The sequence below is a fragment of the Canis lupus genome, chromosome 24 (genome assembly GCF_003254725.2).
Source record: "Canis lupus dingo isolate Sandy chromosome 24, ASM325472v2, whole genome shotgun sequence".
Classification (NCBI taxonomy): Eukaryota; Metazoa; Chordata; class Mammalia; order Carnivora; family Canidae; genus Canis; species Canis lupus.
Window position 1 is genome coordinate 47,717,745 of NC_064266.1, and position 17,988 is coordinate 47,735,732.

The window sequence follows — 17,988 nt, forward strand, 5'->3', positions numbered from 1 at the left end:
CTGGACCTCAAGGCATGGGGGCTCTCGGAGGCACGGTCCCCCCCGACGGAGCCAGTGAGACTCACACAATCTCCGCGGGAGTGGGGTGCGCGGGTGCCGGCTGCCCCCCAGGGCGTCTTCTTTAAAATGCTGCACATCCTGCCAGGGGGACACTTTGGACAGCCTCGGCTTCCATGAGGACCGCTGCCCAGAACTATCCAGCCCCCAGGCCCCCTCGGGCTCTTGGGCGGTCTGGCCATCTCCTCTCCGGACGCCTGGAGCGGAGGATCACGGCTGTCCCGATCTCCCCCCTCGGCCCCCGCCGTGCGGCCCTTGGCTCCTCTCTAAGCGATGCATCTTGTGTATTTAGATCCCTCAAGAGCCGAGAAGCGTGAGATCAAGTGTCCAACGCCAGGCTGTGACGGCACCGGCCACGTTACGGGGCTGTACCCTCACCACCGCAGCCTGTCTGGGTGCCCCCACAAGGACAGGATCCCCCCCGAGAGTGAGTAGCTGTGCACAGCGCAGCTGTCCCTGGGCTCGGCGGATGTTCACGCGGACACGTGGTCACTCAGGGTCCTGTCCCCTTGCACTGGCACAGTCCAGATGCCCAAGCTTGAGGCCTACCAGGCGGGGGACATGGTGTGTGTCCAGTTACGCACCCTGAGACAGCAGCCCACGCCGGGACCCAGGAGGCCTGCCACACACGCAGGCTCACAGAGGGGGAGGTCGGGGTCGGCAGGCTGGGGAGACCAGCCATCGGAGCCCTCAAGGCCGCGAGGAGACCTGTCCTCACTTCTGGGCTGGAGGCAGTAATTGCAGCACCAACTTCAAAGGGCGAATCCCGGGGCAAGCCGAGGGGTTTAAGCTAAGTTGGCTTCTGCCCGGGAGGCAGGGCTGCGGTGGGGGGACGTGACTTGGCGGGGCTGAGGCCTGCGGCTGTGCTCACCGTCACCGTCCCGCTGGTTCTCTTCCAGTCTTGGCCATGCACGAGAACGTGCTGAAGTGCCCTACTCCGGGCTGTACGGGCCAAGGCCACGTGAACAGCAACCGCAACACGCACAGAAGGTACCCTTGGGCGGAGCCGGGGTGGCGGGGGCTGTGGTGGGCGGGGCCTGGAGCCAGGTCAAGGCCTCCTGGTGGGGGTCAGGACGGTGCCCAGATGTGGTCACTGTGGTGGGGGTCCCGAGAGACCAGGGGGTGGCCCGAAGGATGGGTATGTGCCCTTCAGAGAGGCCTACTGCCCACGGGAACGCCGGGGGGAGGCTGAGCATCCTGCCGGTGTTGGGAAGCGTCTGCGCTGGCTCTTGCCCACGCTGGGCCTCTGCTGGCCAGGACCAAGGTCTGGGCGGTCCTGCGGGGGGCCATGGTCCAGGTAGAAGCGACACTGTCAGGGTGCACCCACCGTTTAGCGGCCTGCCGTCTTCCGCAGCAAGAGGCGACTGTATTTCCACGCTTGCCCCAAGCACCTCGGGGAGTGTGGCAGTGAAGGAATGTGGCCTCGCCAAGGCTGCTAGGGCTGCTGAGGTCACTTCATTGAGAAGAGGCCAAACTCCCGAGACTCCTGACCCTGTGACTGGTCACCTCCCCGGCAGCCAGGCAGCTTAATCCTGACAGACGGAGGTGCTCCTGGGATGTCTTAGGGGGGGTGCTTCCTGGGCAGGGCCTGGGCCTCCGCGTGCCCTGGTAGAGGCCACATGCCCAGCGTCAGCACCCAGGTTGTGTGGCCTGTGGGACCCCGGGCTTCCCCAAGTCGGCTGACGGAGCATGAGCTAGAGACAGGTCCCGAGTGTAGCCTGGTCGGCCGGGAGGGGCGGGCCGTGGCCCAGACCTGCCCAGCGGACGTGCCTTTGCCCAGGGCCGGGAGGGCACTGAGGATACACTTCGGCTTTGTGTCATTGCTTAGAGTTTCCCCAGACAGAAACGGATGGGGCCGCTGCTACTCTCGGGCTGGAGGCGAGCGAGAGAGCCGGGGTCTGCGGGGTTCCCGGCCTGGACTGCAATTATTGTCTGGGGGCACTGCTTAGCTGTCCTCTTTGCCTTCTCTCTAGTTTGTCTGGGTGTCCCATTGCTGCTGCTGAAAAATTAGCCAAATCTCATGAGAAGCAACAGCCGCAAACGGGAGATCCTTCCAAGAATAGCTCCAATTCAGATCGGATCCTCAGGTGAGCGAAAGGAGCCAGAGAACCAAAGGGGCCCGCCTCCCCAAATGCCTCTGGGGCTGCGTGTGCACGCGGGTGTGTGAGTGTTTGTGCATGCGTGTGCTCGTGTCCTGAGTGGGGGCCTCCCAGGGGCAGAGCCGGGAGGTCGTTTTTGGGCATGCAGGACAGAGTCTGATGTGTGCTGCTGTCACCAGCGCTCTGGCCGGGCTGCAGACACCCACAGACTGCCCCTGCCTTGTCCTCCCCAAAGGCATCTGGCCCCACCCTTTGGGATTGCTCAGAGATTTGTCTGAGAGGTGCTGAGGGCTGCTGCTGCCCAAAAGCACCAGCAGCGGCTCCTTCCCAGCCGTCCTTGCCTACACCTCACCCCAAGAAGGGGCCCTAAACCAGGGGAGAAGAGTGGGTACGTGTGGTGCCCCTCAGAGCGTTGCCTGCTTGTGGCCCCAGCGGTCCCGAGGCAGCAGGAGGCACGCGTGTGCTTAGGTGCCGGTGCACGCGTCGTGTGTAGCCGTGTGTCAGCAGCAGAAGCGCTTCTGAATGGCCGTCCAGCACACATCTGCTTGGCACTGCCACCACCCGTATGACCTGTGAAGCGGGTGCCACAACTGAGGCCAGACCTCAGAACTCGCCTGGGGCCAGCCCGGCTTCAGAGTTTTCGTCTTGACCAGTGGGGTGATTCCCACCCATCGTCCCCGCTCAGTGGACCCTCTGCTTCCTGTTTCTCTGAGGGACTAGGGTTCATACCATCTTCCCCGTCCGCAGTTCCACGTCTGCCTCCCGCGGGGGAATGCGGGAGCCCGGGACCCTTGCTCCCTGCAGAGGCCTAGTGCTGGGCAGTGGCGTGGGTCCTGGGCTGGAGAGAGGCCCACCTCCTTTCAGGGCTCACCCAAGCCCGCGCCCCTTCCCTGGAGTGTGCCCGCCGAGGCCCAACCAGAGGAACTTGCCCGCTCACCCGGCCCTGCTCTGCGGTGCCACGCGAGGGGTCTCTGGGCAGGCCTGGGGCTGGGACCTCACCCCTCTGCACTCCCGTCCAACGGGTGTCTTCAGCCTCACGTCCACTTGGCTTCTCCCCACCTGCTGGCTCTTAGGATGGCTGGAGGTTGCTCTTCCTGCCCTATAACTGTTCTCCCAGCTTCCTGCCAGTTAACTGCTCCTCTAGTTTTCTTCTTGCCTGGATAGAAGTCACTGGTAAAATGTCAAACCCGCAGGCAGGGTGAGGCCCAGCGAGCTCATGTTTCCGGGCGTCACACGCTGGGGTGTGGGGAGAACCTTTGTGCACTTCTGCTGGCGTCACAGGCACTAAGTCTGTGCTGTGGGACGGAGCCCTGGCCGAGGAAGCCAACCGAACATGGTTCCCATGTTAAGCTTAGGGTCCTTTTCTCCCCTGGGAACCAAGCACTCTCCAGAAACGTCTTCCAATGCTGCTAGGCCCTCCAGGCCTCCTTGGGGAAGGAGCATGTGCCCATGTTTGGGGGGATCTGCTTCTCCAAGATCCAGGCTCAGAGCTGATCTCCTCATGGTTGCAGGGTCTTTCTGTCACCGGGCTCCTGTTTTGGGGCCACACGCGAGATCTTATAGCACTCAGCACCTTGGAGACCTCACTGCCGACCCCTTCTTAATTCCAGGGACCCATTCTTTTTAGATTTCAGTCATTGCTGGGCTCAGAGTCAAGAGCAAGCAGAGCTGGGGTGCAGAGGGGCCTCCCAGCCTCTCTTTTCCCCTTCTCTCTGAGCTGACCAGCACACCTTGTGCGGCGGCCATTCCCCACCTGGCTGGTCTTCCTGCCCTGGCTCCTGTGCTGCCTGGGCTGCTGTCCTTCCGCTACCCTCTTGTGCATTTAAAACATGGAGCTCTTCTAAGGGCTTCCGCGACAGCGAACTGAAGGCCTGTAGTGCCTTCAACCGTTTCGGCCCCTCCAGGGCTCCTCTCAATTGACCTCAAGCCGAGAAGAGCAGAGGGCTGAACCCCTGGCCAGGGAAGAGCTGAGTCGGGTCCTCCCGGAACCTGGTTCTCAGAAGCACACCCGTGTCCTCTCTGGATGCCCCACCTCCCTCCCCCCTGGGGAGTTGTGTCATTCCATCAGGAGAGTGCTGTCTGGGGCGCTGAGTGCTGTCCCAGAGACGCTCCTGCAGGGTTGCCCGCCAAGGGCTCATTCTACTAGTAGCGGAGGTGTTGGGACCTGCTCTCCTAAGCTCTGGGGCAGAGTCTCAGGCCCTCCGTCCTCTGGCTAGTGCTGTCTGCAAGGACACAGGCCATCTTGTCCTCAGCGCTCCCGTTGCTCCCTCCCTGCAGCAGCTCTTCCTCCTGTGGATCAGGCCCCAGCTACCCTTCAGTGGTGGGTCCTGGGGGAGGGTCTCTGTGCATGTGGGGCTCCGAGGGGTTTCTGCCCAGGCTGTGGGATGGGCCGTGGGTCCCCGGGCCCTGTCCTCATGGTTCTGCACCTGTGTCCTCTACCTCAGGCCTATGTGCTTCGTGAAGCAGCTTGAGGTTCCTCCGTATGGAAGCTACCGGCCTAGTGTGGCCCCTGCCACACCCAGGGCCAACCTGGCCAAGGAGCTGGAGAAGTTCTCCAAGGTCACCTTTGACTACGCAAGTTTTGATGCTCAGGTTTTTGGCAAACGCATGCTTGCCCCAAAGATTCAGACCAGCGAAACCTCACCTAAAGCCTTTAAATGTAAGTTGGGGAGCTTCACTCCTGAAAGGTATAGGGTCTGAGAGACGGGGAGGAGGGACCCCCTCGCCAACAGTGTGCAGGTTATCTCTCCCCTGGGGGCACCTGGCCGTGCCAGTGTCTACTGTGGTGGCTTTCCCGGAGTTTGTGTCTTGCCCGTGTCACTGCCGTCATGCTCCCCATCAAGTCTGATGTGTCTGTGAAACAAAACCTAAGTCCTTTACGGTGTGCATGTCCAAAGGCTTAGGAATACCTCCCTCGATGTGGTCTGCCCTGCGGAGGCTTGGGCAGCCACGATGCTCAGCCTGGGTGCCCCGACAGGAGCTATTTGCCCTCCGGCAAGGGGACCGCATTGCTGGCTACAGAGTGTTGCGATAGTAACCACAAGTTTTCTGGGTGCTTGTACTAACAAAATGCATTCCTACAAATTTTGAGAATAACCCTTCCTGTCTTTTTTGGTCACTAATGTACCCGTCTGTGGGTTGCAAGCCCGTTAGCCTGGGAACACATATGAAATGGAAAAGCACCCCACTGTGCACATGAGGTTGGAACGGGCATCTCCCAGTGGGTGTTTGGCCCTGAAACGGCAGTGGGGAGTTCCTGTCTGTTAATAATAGGAACGCCGGGTGATGCAGCTGCCAGCTACGGCGTGGACATCTGTCCCGCTCGCTTGGGTGTCCTTACGCACGGGCACCACGTAGCACTCAGAAGGAGCCTTTGTAGATCTGGATTTCCTGGCGGGACCGTGATATCAGGAATGTCATCCCTGAGAGTTACTTCATGACCACAATAGAAGTACCAGAAAAGATAGCATTTTATGCCCTCTTGGTCATGTTTGTGTGAATAATAACAGCACCACACTGAAGTGGGATTATGGCGACACCAAGATGTTGTGGCAAAAATTTTCCTGCTTGAATGACATTCTGTCCATTCCTGTTTACAGAATTCTTTACTCCCAGTAAGCGTGCCCCGTAGCCAGTTTTTTTTTAAAATATTTTTTTTATTTATTCATGAGAGACACAGAGAGAGAGGCAGAGACATAGACACAGGCAGAGGGAGAAGCAGGCTCCATGCAGGGAGCCCGCTGCGGGACTCGATCCCGGGACTCCAGGATCACGCCCTGGGCTGAAGGCGGCGCTAAACCGCTGAGCCGCCCGGACGTCCCTGTAGCCAGTTTGCATTTATTGGTACGTCAGAGACACTGGCACGTCTTTGCAGGGTTTTGCTCTCTCTGCCCAAATTTTAGAAGAGCCGGAAATGGCCCCCCGAATGCCCTCCTAGAGGGTGGGTAGGCGTGTGCCGTGGGCACCTGGGACGCGGTGGACGGCCCCCCACGCCCGCCCCCGTGGCTGTGCCCGCGTACTCCCAGCCATCCCAGGGTTCGCCACTGGGTCTGTTGGCCACCTCCCATTCAAGTTGCATATCCGCCTGGTGTTGTTCCCTTTTTGCAGCCAAACCTTTCCCAAAGGCCTCTTCCCCCAGGCACAGCCCGTGCACTTCATCCTCTTCTGCAGGCTTTGACTACGCGCACGATGCCGAGGCCGCGCACATGGCCGCCACAGCCATCCTGAACCTCTCCACGCGCTGCTGGGAAATGCCTGAGAACCTCAGCACGAAGCCACAGGACCTGCCCAGCAAGGTTGGTGTGTCCCTGCAAGGAACCCCTCCGAGGCGGAGACGGGCTGGGGAGATTCCCAGTCAGGCCCACATGCCCCCACAGGAAAGTGCTTAGGGACACCCGGGTCCACTTGATAGTGATCATCTCCGCTCCGAGAGCTGTGTGCTGTGGAGCACCAAGTGCCTGTGCACAGGCACCTTCCCTCCTGTTCCCTGGAGCCAGAGGGTCGTGCACACATGTGACCTTGTGTCCCTGTTAGAGGGTCACGCTCACACGTTCCCGTAAGTTCCCCTAAGTCTGAGGGTCACATACACACGTTCCCGTAATTTCCCCTGAGTCTGAGGGTCACGCACACACGTTCCCGTAAGTTCCCCTAAGTCTGAGGGTCACATACACACGTTCCCGTATGTTCCCCTGAGTCTGAGGGTCACACACACACGTGTCCTTGTGTTCCCCTGAGTCTGTGGGTCGAGCACATGTCCCGTGTGATCACGGTCACTGCCTCTCAAGGGTCTGCTTTTGTGAGGTTGGCAAGACCCGCGAGAGGGTGGAGGTTCCTCCTCATGAATTTCGGGAAGTGGCAAGTCCAGATCCTTGCTTCTCAGAGCTCTCCTCTTCTTGTTTGGCTCTGCTTCCTTCCAAGGGAGACCGTTTCGGGCCTTCTGTAATGCTGATTTAGTACCGGAAGGCACACGTGAAGGGGTGAAATCACTCGCATGGATTTCACCCTCACAATTGCAGGCTGCGGACATAGAGGTGGATGAAAACGGAACCCTGGACTTGAGCATGCATAAACACCGCAAACGAGAAAGCGCTTTCCCCAGCAGCAGCAGCAGCAGCAGCAGCCCTGGCGTCAAGTCGCCCGAGGCCTCCCAGCGCCAGAGCAGCACCAGCGCCCCCAGCAGCTCCATGACCTCGCCCCAGTCCAGCCAGGCTTCCCGCCAGGATGAGTGGGATCGACCTCTGGACTATACCAAGCCCAGTCGCCAACGTGAAGAGGAACCCGAGGAGGTGGGTGTGGGGCCGGGGGCTGCTGTAGAAAGTACTCGCGTCTCCAGGAAGAACTTCCGGGGTCCTGTCCCTAGCCACACGGGGCCTCGCCGCCGCTAGGAAGCTAGGACCCGGCCTGCCCTCTTGGAGGATCTCCCACCTCTGGGCCATGCTGTGGTCTTGTCCCAACCGGGAGAGAGGTGGTCTCCTCACCTCGACGGGTGCACGCTCGGCACCACCGTGGGCCCTTGGAAAGCCTGGAGAGGAGGAGGGCTTCTTTCACATCCCAGGGGAGATACTTGGGAATGGCTCCCAATTCCTTGGTTTTATGGCCTCCCCCCAACCTGCTGTGCAGATAGGGACACCCTGAGTTCTGGCAGCAGGCCCTCCTCGCCATCCGCAGGACACCCTGGCCACCTGGCTCCTTGGACAGAGGCAGGGGGAATCTCCAGGGCTCGGGAGCCGCCGTGCTGGGCAGTGGCCTGGGTCCCAAGACCAGCGCCGCCTGGTGACGCGCAACAAGCCAGGCATCCGTGCTGGAATCGCAGTCTAGGGACGGGGGACATCCCTTCCTAATCGTGTCCCTCTCTTGAGAGTGGAACTGATGGAAGGCTCTTCCCCAAAGAGGTGTGAGTCCTGAGTAGCAAAGCGCAGCTGTGGGAATGGCACAGACTCCAGGTAGCCACCCTGGAGTGGGCACCCAGGGCCACACTGGGGGCAGGCCTGCAGGTCCCCCCTTTCTCCCCGTCATCCCCGCCAGCACCCCCACCAACTCTTGAAGGGCAGGGGGCAGGCCCCGGGGAGGATTCCTGTCTGGGAGCCACTACTCCTGCAGCTCAATCCTTCCTCTGTCCCCCAGGCTCCCTCTACACCACTCACAGGTGTCTCTGCTTCATGGAGGAGCAGACTGGGCCCCACGCTGGGGTCACTTGGCTCATTTATATGGCGGAGACTTGGTGTCAGACCCCAGAAGAGGGGCACCTGTCAGGTTCAGCCCTGAGGGGAGGGGGCTGGCCTGGGACATGCCCCTGGGGCTGTGTGGGTGGTCTTTCCGCCGGTCAGTGGGAGCCCAGGGTCAGGCCAGGTCGGGCCCTCCTATGTGGGGGCCACCGGGACAGTCTGCTCTTACTGTGTTCCGGTCCTGCCCTGGGTCAGAGCCCCCTTCCCGCTGTCTGCGGCCCCTCCCTGGCCCTTTCCATGACCCCTGGCTCAGGCTGGCATCCCCGGCTGCCTTGTCCATCTCCCTCTCCCTTCACACACCCTCTGAGCACCCCAGAACTCATGTCATCAGTCTCAGAGGCCCTGAGGTCCTTGCCCACCAAAGGCTGCCCCCAGCCCCACCCCACAGTCGCTCCACATCCTGGAGCCTCAGCTCACTCCCAGACCCTTCCGCTCCTCCAGCCCCCTCTGGGCACGGGTGGGTCAGCTCAGACATGCTCCTGCCTCAGGCCTGCCTGGTCCCTCGACCACGGCCCTGGACTCCTGACTCAGACTCTCCAGCTCTGCGTGATCCATCCCGTGTGAGGCTGAGCCCCTGCCCTCAGCCTCACCTCCCGCCCCAGCTCTGGCGGCTGCCAGGACGGTGTCCGGGGCCTCTGGGATGCGTTCCCTCTCTGGGAAGCTGCCATCTGACCTGAAGACCCCGCTGAAGCCCATGTTGCTCAGGGGAACGAGCTACGTCCCCTGCGCCTTGGCCAGTAGTAGCGTCAGCGGCAGCCGGAGCGACGCCCGTGGCGTTGACAGGATTCCTGTGGGTCCTGAGAGCCCTCACCCCGCTGGGCTCTGTGCTTTGCCTTCCCAGAGAGCCTGAAAGGGGCTGCGATGACCTTAAGCTGGAAAGCGCACCGTCTGGGCCCCGAGGGGCTGGACACGCCCACGCCCACGGCAGGGGTTGGGCTGGCATGTGGCTCAGCTGCCTCTGCTCCAGACCCACCTGCGGGTGCTGAGCTGCTGGGCCTTCGGGGGAACTGGGCTCCCCTCCACGGAGGGGACCGTCCCCGGGGCCCTGCTGTCTGGGGGCTGCCGATCCTCTCCCGACCTAGAACCGCAGCTTAGGAACTGCGTGCCTGGTCGGCGCGTGTCCCCGCTCGCATTGTGCTCTCCCTGCCGTAGCTGCTCCACGAACAGCGGGCACTGGAGGGGCTGCACTTCGTGTGGCTTCCTGTGTGTAGGAGGTGGCCCCGGGGCGTCGGTGGAGGTGACCTGCACGCCCGGGGCCACGGGAGGCAGCGGCCTGGCCTCCTCCACCTGGGCCGAGGTCGGGGAGCACGCTAGCCCCGCGGGGGTGCTGTTCTCCTCCGTTGTCCCGGAGGCAGGACACTCCAGAAACCACCTCTGTGAACCCTGCTCTCAAGGGTCCCTCTCCCTCAGCCCCGGGTCGGGCACCCGGCCCCCCGCCAGCCGGTTAAAACGTCTCCCTGCTGGTTTTTTGCAGTCAGAGCCAGCAGCCCATTCTTTTGCTTCTTCTGAAGCAGATGACCAGGAAGTGTCGGAAGAGAGTTTTGAGGAGCGGAAGTACCCCGGGGAAGTTACCCTGACCAACTTTAAGATGAAGTTCCTCTCCAAGGACATAAAGAAGGAGCTGCTCACGTAAGTCCCCGCCGGGCCAGGAGAACCCTGGAGTCCGCCCGCTCTGAGCCTGGGGGCCGGGCCTGCTCCGTCCTGGGCCCTGTCCCCCCAGCCTGGCTCTGCCCCTTCTCCCGGCCGCACCGCTTGCCGGGCAGACATCGGACGTCCTGTACCACAACCCCCTTGAGCCAGGCGACGGCTGACAGGGTTTGCGCCCGGAATCTGACCCAAGCTCCCGCTGCTCAGGGAGCGAGGGAAGCCCCTGCCCAGGCCCACGGGCGGGGCGGGCGCGGAGGGCAGCCGGCCTCTCCTAGCCTCAGCTCCGCCGTGGCTTTCAGAGCCCAGGCCTGACGGGTGCTCTGCTGGGACTCCATGCCCTCGACCCTGGCCCACCGGGCGGCAGGGTGGGCAAGCCGCTGGTGGCCGCGACTGGTCCCCGGGATGGAGACCACCCCCACTGAGAGCACGGCGCCCGGGACGGTGGGGGCTGTCCCTGCAGCGGTGCCGCCGGGGCCCGGGCCTCGCCCCCGCTCGGTCGGCCCCCGGGGTTCCTGCCTCCTTGCCGTGGACCAGGCTAGCTCCATCCCCTTGCTGGCTCTGCCTGGGCCGTGTCCCGGCCGCGTCCTCAGGTCGGGTCGTGCCGCCGTGCTCACGGGTACGCCCCGAGTGCGTGCAGGCGCGTGCGCTCCAGGGCCATCGCGGCTTCAAGCTGAGCCGTACTCTGACTCCTTTCTCCTCCTTGAGTCCAGTTGCGTGGGAGAAGCTCACAGTCGAGTGGCGAGGGCTGCTCTGCGCTCTGAGGCGTGGGGGCGGGTGGCCCTCGGCTCCGGGAGAGCCGGAGCCAGAGTCGGCGCCCTCCGGGGGGGCAGGCCTGGCAGGTGCGCCCCGCTCTGTGTTCTGACGCTCTTTTTCCTCCGTTCAGCTGCCCCACCCCCGGCTGTGACGGCAGCGGCCACATCACCGGGAACTATGCCTCTCACCGCAGGTTTGTCCCTGCTCGGGTCCAGCTGGCCTGGGTGCTGTGTGGTGGGTCTTCCCTGTCCTCCTCTGCTCCCCCTCTGGCTCACCCCAATGTCCCATCTCTTCTCTTTCAGCCTCTCTGGTTGCCCTCTTGCTGACAAGAGCCTCAGAAACCTCATGGCTGCCCATTCTGCTGACCTCAAGTATGTCTGCCCTCCTGGCCTACCATCTCTTGGGCACCCCTTGCTCTGCTCTCCTGCCGGGAAGCTCCAGCCCCATCGGCCTTCTCAGGGCTCCGGCCCCGGGCAGCCCCTGCCAGCAGGATGGGGCCGAGAGACAGGCCACGGGGGCCGACTTGCTTGCCTGGGGCTGCTGCCGCCTCTCTCTGCTCTGAGTGCCGCTGTCTGCCTGTCCCTTGCTGCCAGCCTCTGGGGACCGAGGGCCGGGGGGCCTCCAGGGGGCATCCGGGGGCAGGGCCTGCCGCCTCTGGCTCCCGATGGCCCGGCCCATCTCTCTCTCTCCCGAGGACCCGGCACAGGGTCTGGGCCTGCTGGCACCTCTGCCCTGGAGATGTGCGAGCGGCCCGCGCTGGCCTTGGCTTCTACGTCTTGCTGCGGCTCGGGGGCTTCGGGCTGTGCGGCTCTGGCTAGGGCACCTGGGTGCTGGCGGTGAATGAGGAAACTCTCTGCCCTTCCCTCCTCCTGTGCCCTCCGCTGCTGCGTCTGTCTGGTCCCTGCGGGTCCCCCCGGAGCTGCCTGCCCATGCTCATCCCTCTCTTTGCTGAGCACCCCTCTTTCTGCTGCTCCTCCCTGTCCCTAACACACGGCAGCCCAGGCTCTGTGGGCACCAATTACCCTGCTCAACAGCCCTGCTCAAATGTGACGCGAGCGCCCAGCAGTTTCCCAAGGTATCAGTGTCCTCTCGGGGCGAGATCTGGGGACTGCCATTGCCTTTGGGTTTTGCGCCTTCAGTTGAGCTGTGACATCGCCGCCGTGCAGTGCTGCCCTGGGCTCGGGAAGGAGGTCTTCCTCTTGTCATCTCAGGTCACTCCCCCTCTGGGGGTGTTCATCTCGAACCTTGGGCCTCCATATTGGACGCCCCGAATCTAGGCTCATTCCGTTCTGGGGCCAGACGGGAGCCGAGGTCCTGGAGCCTCTAAGAGGAGCAGCTGTTGCTGCCAAAGGCTCCCAAGGGGCCTGAGCTGATTTAGAAAGAGAGAAGAAAGCTCTAGATGCCTGGAGTCCCCCCATCCTGCCAGCGTCCTCCTTGTCACTCTGGGGAGGCTGCTTTGGTCCCGGCAGCCAGAGGCATGTCATTGCCTGTTGTCACCAAGGGGGCCTTCCGTCTGGGCGGCTTCACCGCCAGAAATGTCTTTCTAAGACTCGGCATTTTCTGTGGCTCAGCTGACCACGGCGATGCGCACGTTGACCCATCCCCTCGCTGTGTCCAGCTGCAGAAATCTAGTTGGGACCATCCGTCCTGCAGGCTCAGGACCCCTCCCCGCACCTCCTCTCCCTCTCCTTCCTCTCTTCTCTTAATGTCTTTCCCATGTTCCTTTTCCCTATTTCCTTTTCCAGTTCCACTTGCGTTTTCACTATGCTTAGTTTTCACGGTTTTCCAGTTTGAGGGCCTGAATGATTTTGGAGCTGCGTGAGTGACCAGACGCGTGCAGTGGGCCTTTCTTCCTGCAGAGCAGGTGTTCGGGCCCTGTTGGAACGACGCCGTGGGCCTGGCCTGGGCCTGGAAACGCGGCTGTCGGGAGGGTTAGTGCTCGTCTAGGACTAAGAACCTGTGAGGAACTTTAACCCAAGCTTGTTTAGAAATAGCAACAGAAAGCCTTCCTGTGTGAAAACCAGTCACTCATCGGCTTCAGCCAGACCTGGGAAGGTGCCCCGGCTGCTCCCAGGCTCCCCTCTGGCCCCAGAGGTCTTTTTGTGGGAGTCAGCTCCTGGTTCTCTCGGGCACAGCGTGGGCTTGTGCTGGATGCGGGCCGGGCTCCACCAGGTTCCTGGTGTGTGGATGCTTCGCTCTCCTTTCTCTCCTCCTGTCCAGTGGGCCTCTCGTACAGGCTGCTCCCAACCCACCTGTGGCAGCAATAGGTGACCTGTCCCCAGAGAGGAAAAGGCACCTACATCACTGCTTTGCAAATGAGACTCTTCCGGTGGCCTCCCTACCAACACCTGGCTGCAGTGACAGTCTCAGATGATGTGCTTTCTGTGTTTTAATTGAATCCCAAGGACATCTGCTCTTCCCTGCCAAGTGTCCAGTGTGGTTGGGCTGGTGACGCAGCTGCCTTGGGCCGCTCAGCCCACTCTGTGTGTGGGGAGTTGAGGTGCAGCCACACACCCTGCAAGGCTGTGATGGGGGCTCGACAGGGTTGGAGATGCCTCCCCACCACGGGACAGGGATGGCGGGATGGGGCTTGGAGGTGAGACCTGGTGCGTGCCCTCAAGCTGTCGTGTGTCCCTCAGACACAAGATTCCCCCTCTTGCCCAGACAATGCACTCAGAAGCAGATGGTGGGAGGGTTCCTGCCACTGACCTGTGGGTGCTCAGGGGCACGAGAGTGGTGGCCAGTGCCAGCGCCCAGCATGAACACCTGCTTCTCCAGACACATGAACATCATCCTCTATGGGATACGACTTTTAGGAAAAGCCATTGATTGGGCCTTGGCAAGGAGTGCAGGTGGCCCCACCTGCCTGGAGAAGCTGTGCCTCAGTGGGCCCCGTGGGGATGCCAGTCCCACTTGTGCTGGGGCCTGGCAGGACCATCCCCGTGTGCATGCACTCCCTGCCAGCCTTATTCACAGGTGCCACTGGGGTTGCACCAGACTCCAACTTGCGCTCGTGGGCATCGAGGCCCGAGGCCACTGTGGTGCCATACTGCCCTGACCACCACCTACAGTGGTGGGCCTGGGTTCTGGCACATTTGCCCAAAGCTGAGAAGGAGTGGAGCCACAGGCAGCCACCCGAGCAGCTGCAAACCCTGGAAGGAGAAGCACTACCCTTACTCTTTGCACTTGGCCTCCCAAGAGAGCATGAAGGGGCTGCTGCGGGGATGGGCCGTGAGAGTGCCTGCAGGGCACTTGGAGCTGGGGGGCAGGCATGCCCCTCCTGCCTGCGGGACCCGGTGTCTGCAGCAGGCTTGCCCCTGGGGCCTTGGATGATGCAGAGACACGAAGTGTCCTGGCAGGAGCCTTGCCCTGGTTGGGTTTGTTTGAAAGGGTGAAGCCCATGTAGATGGAGGCGGTGTGTGGTTTCTACCGGGTGGAGGTAAAATGCAAAAACCTCCTTGCCCTGAATGTATGTGGGTTGAAATGTGACCACACATTCCCAGAGCAGGAGCCGTCATAACCTCGTAGGGTATGAGTTACCCCCAAATCCAACGGGAGGGTGAATTGCCCGGTGGGCCTGCCGGCAGACCCAGGAGGCATCCCCATGTGTGGCTCACAGGATGGGGATCAAGAAGGTGGTCGAGAAAGACCACGGGACTGGAGAAGGAGCTGGAGGGATGGGCGTTGACGCCTCCAGGTTGCCAGGCCAGCTTTATGCTTCCTTGGATGAGAAACAGGCAGTGTTGGCCTGCTGAGCTCTGGGGGGCGGCCCGAAAGATGTGGGGAGTCCTTTGGCTGCGCCAGCTTCCTCAGCCTTGCTCCAAACGCCAGAGGCTGCATTTGCCAGGGGACGAGGATGCTGAGGAAGGGCCTTGGGCACAGAGAACTCTGTTGATTGTGTCCTGTTGTAGCTGATGTGAGTCCCCTTGACCTTCCCGGGGCCACTTTTCTATTGAGAAACAGCCTCAGCTTCCACGGTTTCTTCTCTGTGAGAGGATGAAACCAGAAATGGCAGATAAATATTCTGTGAGATTCCAGATGTGAGCCCCAAGGTCCTGCCGGGTTGCACAGGGACCCACCTGCACATTCACGCACACCTCCCCACTCTGACACCAGCAGGAACTCACTCTCTCTTCCACCACGGACGTTCAGGAAGAGTAATTTAAGAAAACCCATACTTGTATATCAAAGTGTAGTTTTTACCTTCTACATGATGTTTGTCAAACATTTTGGACGCATCAAGCGGGCTTCTGGGTTTTGTGTCTCCCATCATAACCCTTGGCCAGGGCCCACCACCCCTGAGGAGTCTCTGGTTGTGCGAATTGCACCTCTAGGTGCCCAGCGCTGTGGATGGTGTGTCCCAGGCGCTCAGTAATCGTCTGTTCATTCCCTCAGATGACGGACCCCTCCCAGGAAACAGCGCTCTTCCTCCTGGTCATGTCAGGGAAAATGAACCCGTCTTAGGTGTTAGGCTTGCCTTTCTGAATGCTGTTTAAAGGCCCATATGTGTTCTGGAACCTTCTAGTCCAGTCTAGAACCTTGTAGAAGGCCAAAAATGGGAGCCCATCATTCCTGCACTGGAGATGTGCTCTTGTCTTGGCTTCTTGGACCCTGTAGGGAGACCGGGTGGCAGAGTTCTGAAGGCCCAGTGTCATGGAAGCAGGCTGACCAGACGTGCACGCCTTTGAGAGATCAGTGCTAGGGGGGCCGGTGGGCCCGCATGGGGGCTGGGCACAGAGGGGCTCCTGTGGTCAAGTGTCTTCACTGGCTCTGGTTCCAGCTCCACTGTCTTCCACAGGTGCCCCACGCCCGGCTGTGACGGCTCTGGCCATATAACGGGGAACTACGCCTCCCACAGAAGGTGAGCCTGCGGCACCCCGAGGTGCCCGGCCGGGCGGGGGAGGGCGGGCCTCTTGCGCAGATGAAGCTGCAGTGCTCCAAGTCAGACATTGATGTTGGGGCAGCTAGAGCCTCTTTCATGTCTATAATCTGATTGGTGTCCCCGATGCCCGATCAGGTCGCCTTCTGCAGCCAGAACCAGGGGCTCATGGCAACACCTGCCCCCGAGGCCCCTCTGCCCCCACTCTGCTCGACGACAGAAGCTCCTTGGGACGCCCTGGGCGCTGCTGATCACACAGCTGGAGGGAGGGCTGGGGCAGAAGTGGGTAAGAAGTGGTCATTCTGGGACAGCCGTGGCTTTTCTTCTTTTTCAAAACTAGCTTGTCAGGCTGCCCTCGTGCCAAGAAAAGTGGAGCCAGGGTGACACCCACAAAGGATGATAAAGAAGATCCTGAGCTGATGAAGTAAGTTGATGTCTTGCTGACTCCCTTGGGGGTTTGCAGAATTGGGATTTTCCTGTATGTTATAATTTTTAAAAAGCTCCTAGACTCCTATTTCGTTAATACAGCTGGTCCATGGCAATGCCCATTTTTACAGAGGTTCTCCTGCTGTGCACGTGGACACCTATGAAGCTGTGAGCCGTGTGTGTTGTATTGAGGTCACGCCTGGGCACTGGCTTCTGTCTGGGCTTCTCAGGTCTGGTGGTGTTTGATGGGGCCAGGAGAGGCCAAGAGCCCTGCTGCCCGTGCTCCTGGGGGGCCACCTGGTGTGGGCTCGGGCCTGGAGCAGCCCCACGGGAAACCTGCACAGCTGTGGTCTGACGGGGAAGGTCAGGTGCCAGAGTCGAGGAGCACAGGATGGTTAGAAAGATGGCCAGTCTGAATTGTGTGTGTCTGCACACTCACATATGTCTGCAGGGAGCTGATATGGAAAGAGGGAGCTCCAGAGCGTTGCCCTGAACTGGGACCTCGACACTGCTGTGGGGAGGGGGCCTTACGGGATCTAAGTCCTTGAGACCCACTCCCAACCATCTCTCGGGGGTGCCTAGTGTGTCATCAGGGGGATTGTGTGTGAATGCTGACCCTGTGAATGCCCCACTTGCTACTGGGAGTGCCCTGAGTCCCCCGCTTGCCCGTAGGGGCGAGGCTGGGCCACAGGGGGAAACAGAGTGAACCACCATTCAACTTTCCCAGGACTTTCAGAGCTGACAGTGGACAAAGCAGCAGGTCCCCTTGCCAGTTGAGGACTGGAAGGAACAGTTCTGGCTGCGTCGTGGTGCAGGCCTTGAGGCTGGCGTGGTCAGGGCCAGGTCCCCAGAAGGCAGGTCTGCTCTGATTGGTTGCCGTGGGTCAAGAATAGCTGGATGCTCACCCAGCAGAGGGGATCAATCTGGACCAAGGGTCTATAGCTCCTTGGAGCTCACCCCAGCTGCATGCAAACATCTGCTTGGTCACAGAAGAGAGGCCTGATGGGCCAGCATCACATCCTTCAAGGGGCCAGCTCCACCAGCTGTTTGGTGTAAAAAGGCTGTGGCTCATTTATTAAATTTTTACAATAAAACTATAATGAGTGCTAAATCAAAACCCAAAATATATGGATGTTGGTGTCATGGATGCAGCCCAATAAATGCGAGGACAGATGAAGAGTATTTATCCTTCTGAGAAGCCAGGAATTTGCCTGTGATTGTATAAATGCAAGCTGCTATGGATTTAGCAAGGATCCTGCTGCAGGGATACGATAAGTGAATTGTGCTGCATTTGCAAATGATTAAAATCAAGATCAGCACTTTTTAAGTTAACTGGGAAGAACGGTTTTCCTCCTCCTAGTGTGCTGTCAACTTTGCTTTTTAAAAAATAAGATTTTGCAGCCAAGTGGAGAATATGACTTAGAAGCAGGTCAGCATTTACAGGATGGATGAAGTTCCTACTGGCTCCACGGCAAGCCGGCGGGCAGGCGGAGAGGCGGGGGGCATTCAGTGCCTCCGTTTTATAGGGCCTCCTCCGCCCCCATAAACTTTCACTGTATTGATAATTGCCTGTCATCTTGAAACAAGTGCAGACCGCAGCAGAAGCTTTAATCGGTGCACCAGGTCCTGTTGCGTGACGGGATTTCGTGAGCACGTGCTAGCTGGGATGTGGAGGGCTGGTGGCAGAAGAGATCCCTTTTAGGACATCTTGTGTCCGCGCCGTTTGAGATTAAGTCACGTCAGCACATTGTGGTAAATCCCTTCGGCCAAAACTGAATAACTGGCCATAAAATCCATGGATGTTCCAGCGTGAGGGTCAGGAGCTGCTCAAGGCCCATCGCCTGTGCAGGGTGCCCCACCCCCACTGCTGTCCCCACCACCCCGGAGTCCGACAGAAGAGACG

The 17,988-nt window shown here is 60.6% G+C and overlaps 1 protein-coding gene across 1 annotated transcript in view; it reads left to right on the forward strand.

Annotated features, from left to right (window-relative positions):
- MYT1 (myelin transcription factor 1) overlaps window positions 1-17,988 on the forward strand; it is a 61,544-nt gene that overhangs the window by 35,896 nt on the left and 7,660 nt on the right. Inside the window, exons 8-18 of the mRNA XM_035705375.2 lie at window positions 350-484; window positions 957-1,047; window positions 2,031-2,144; window positions 4,601-4,815; window positions 6,327-6,451; window positions 7,172-7,441; window positions 9,855-10,009; window positions 10,911-10,973; window positions 11,083-11,151; window positions 15,579-15,641; window positions 16,000-16,083. Coding sequence (XP_035561268.2) covers window positions 350-484; window positions 957-1,047; window positions 2,031-2,144; window positions 4,601-4,815; window positions 6,327-6,451; window positions 7,172-7,441; window positions 9,855-10,009; window positions 10,911-10,973; window positions 11,083-11,151; window positions 15,579-15,641; window positions 16,000-16,083 — 1,384 coding nt within the window. The remainder of the gene's footprint in view (window positions 1-349; window positions 485-956; window positions 1,048-2,030; window positions 2,145-4,600; window positions 4,816-6,326; window positions 6,452-7,171; window positions 7,442-9,854; window positions 10,010-10,910; window positions 10,974-11,082; window positions 11,152-15,578; window positions 15,642-15,999; window positions 16,084-17,988) is intronic.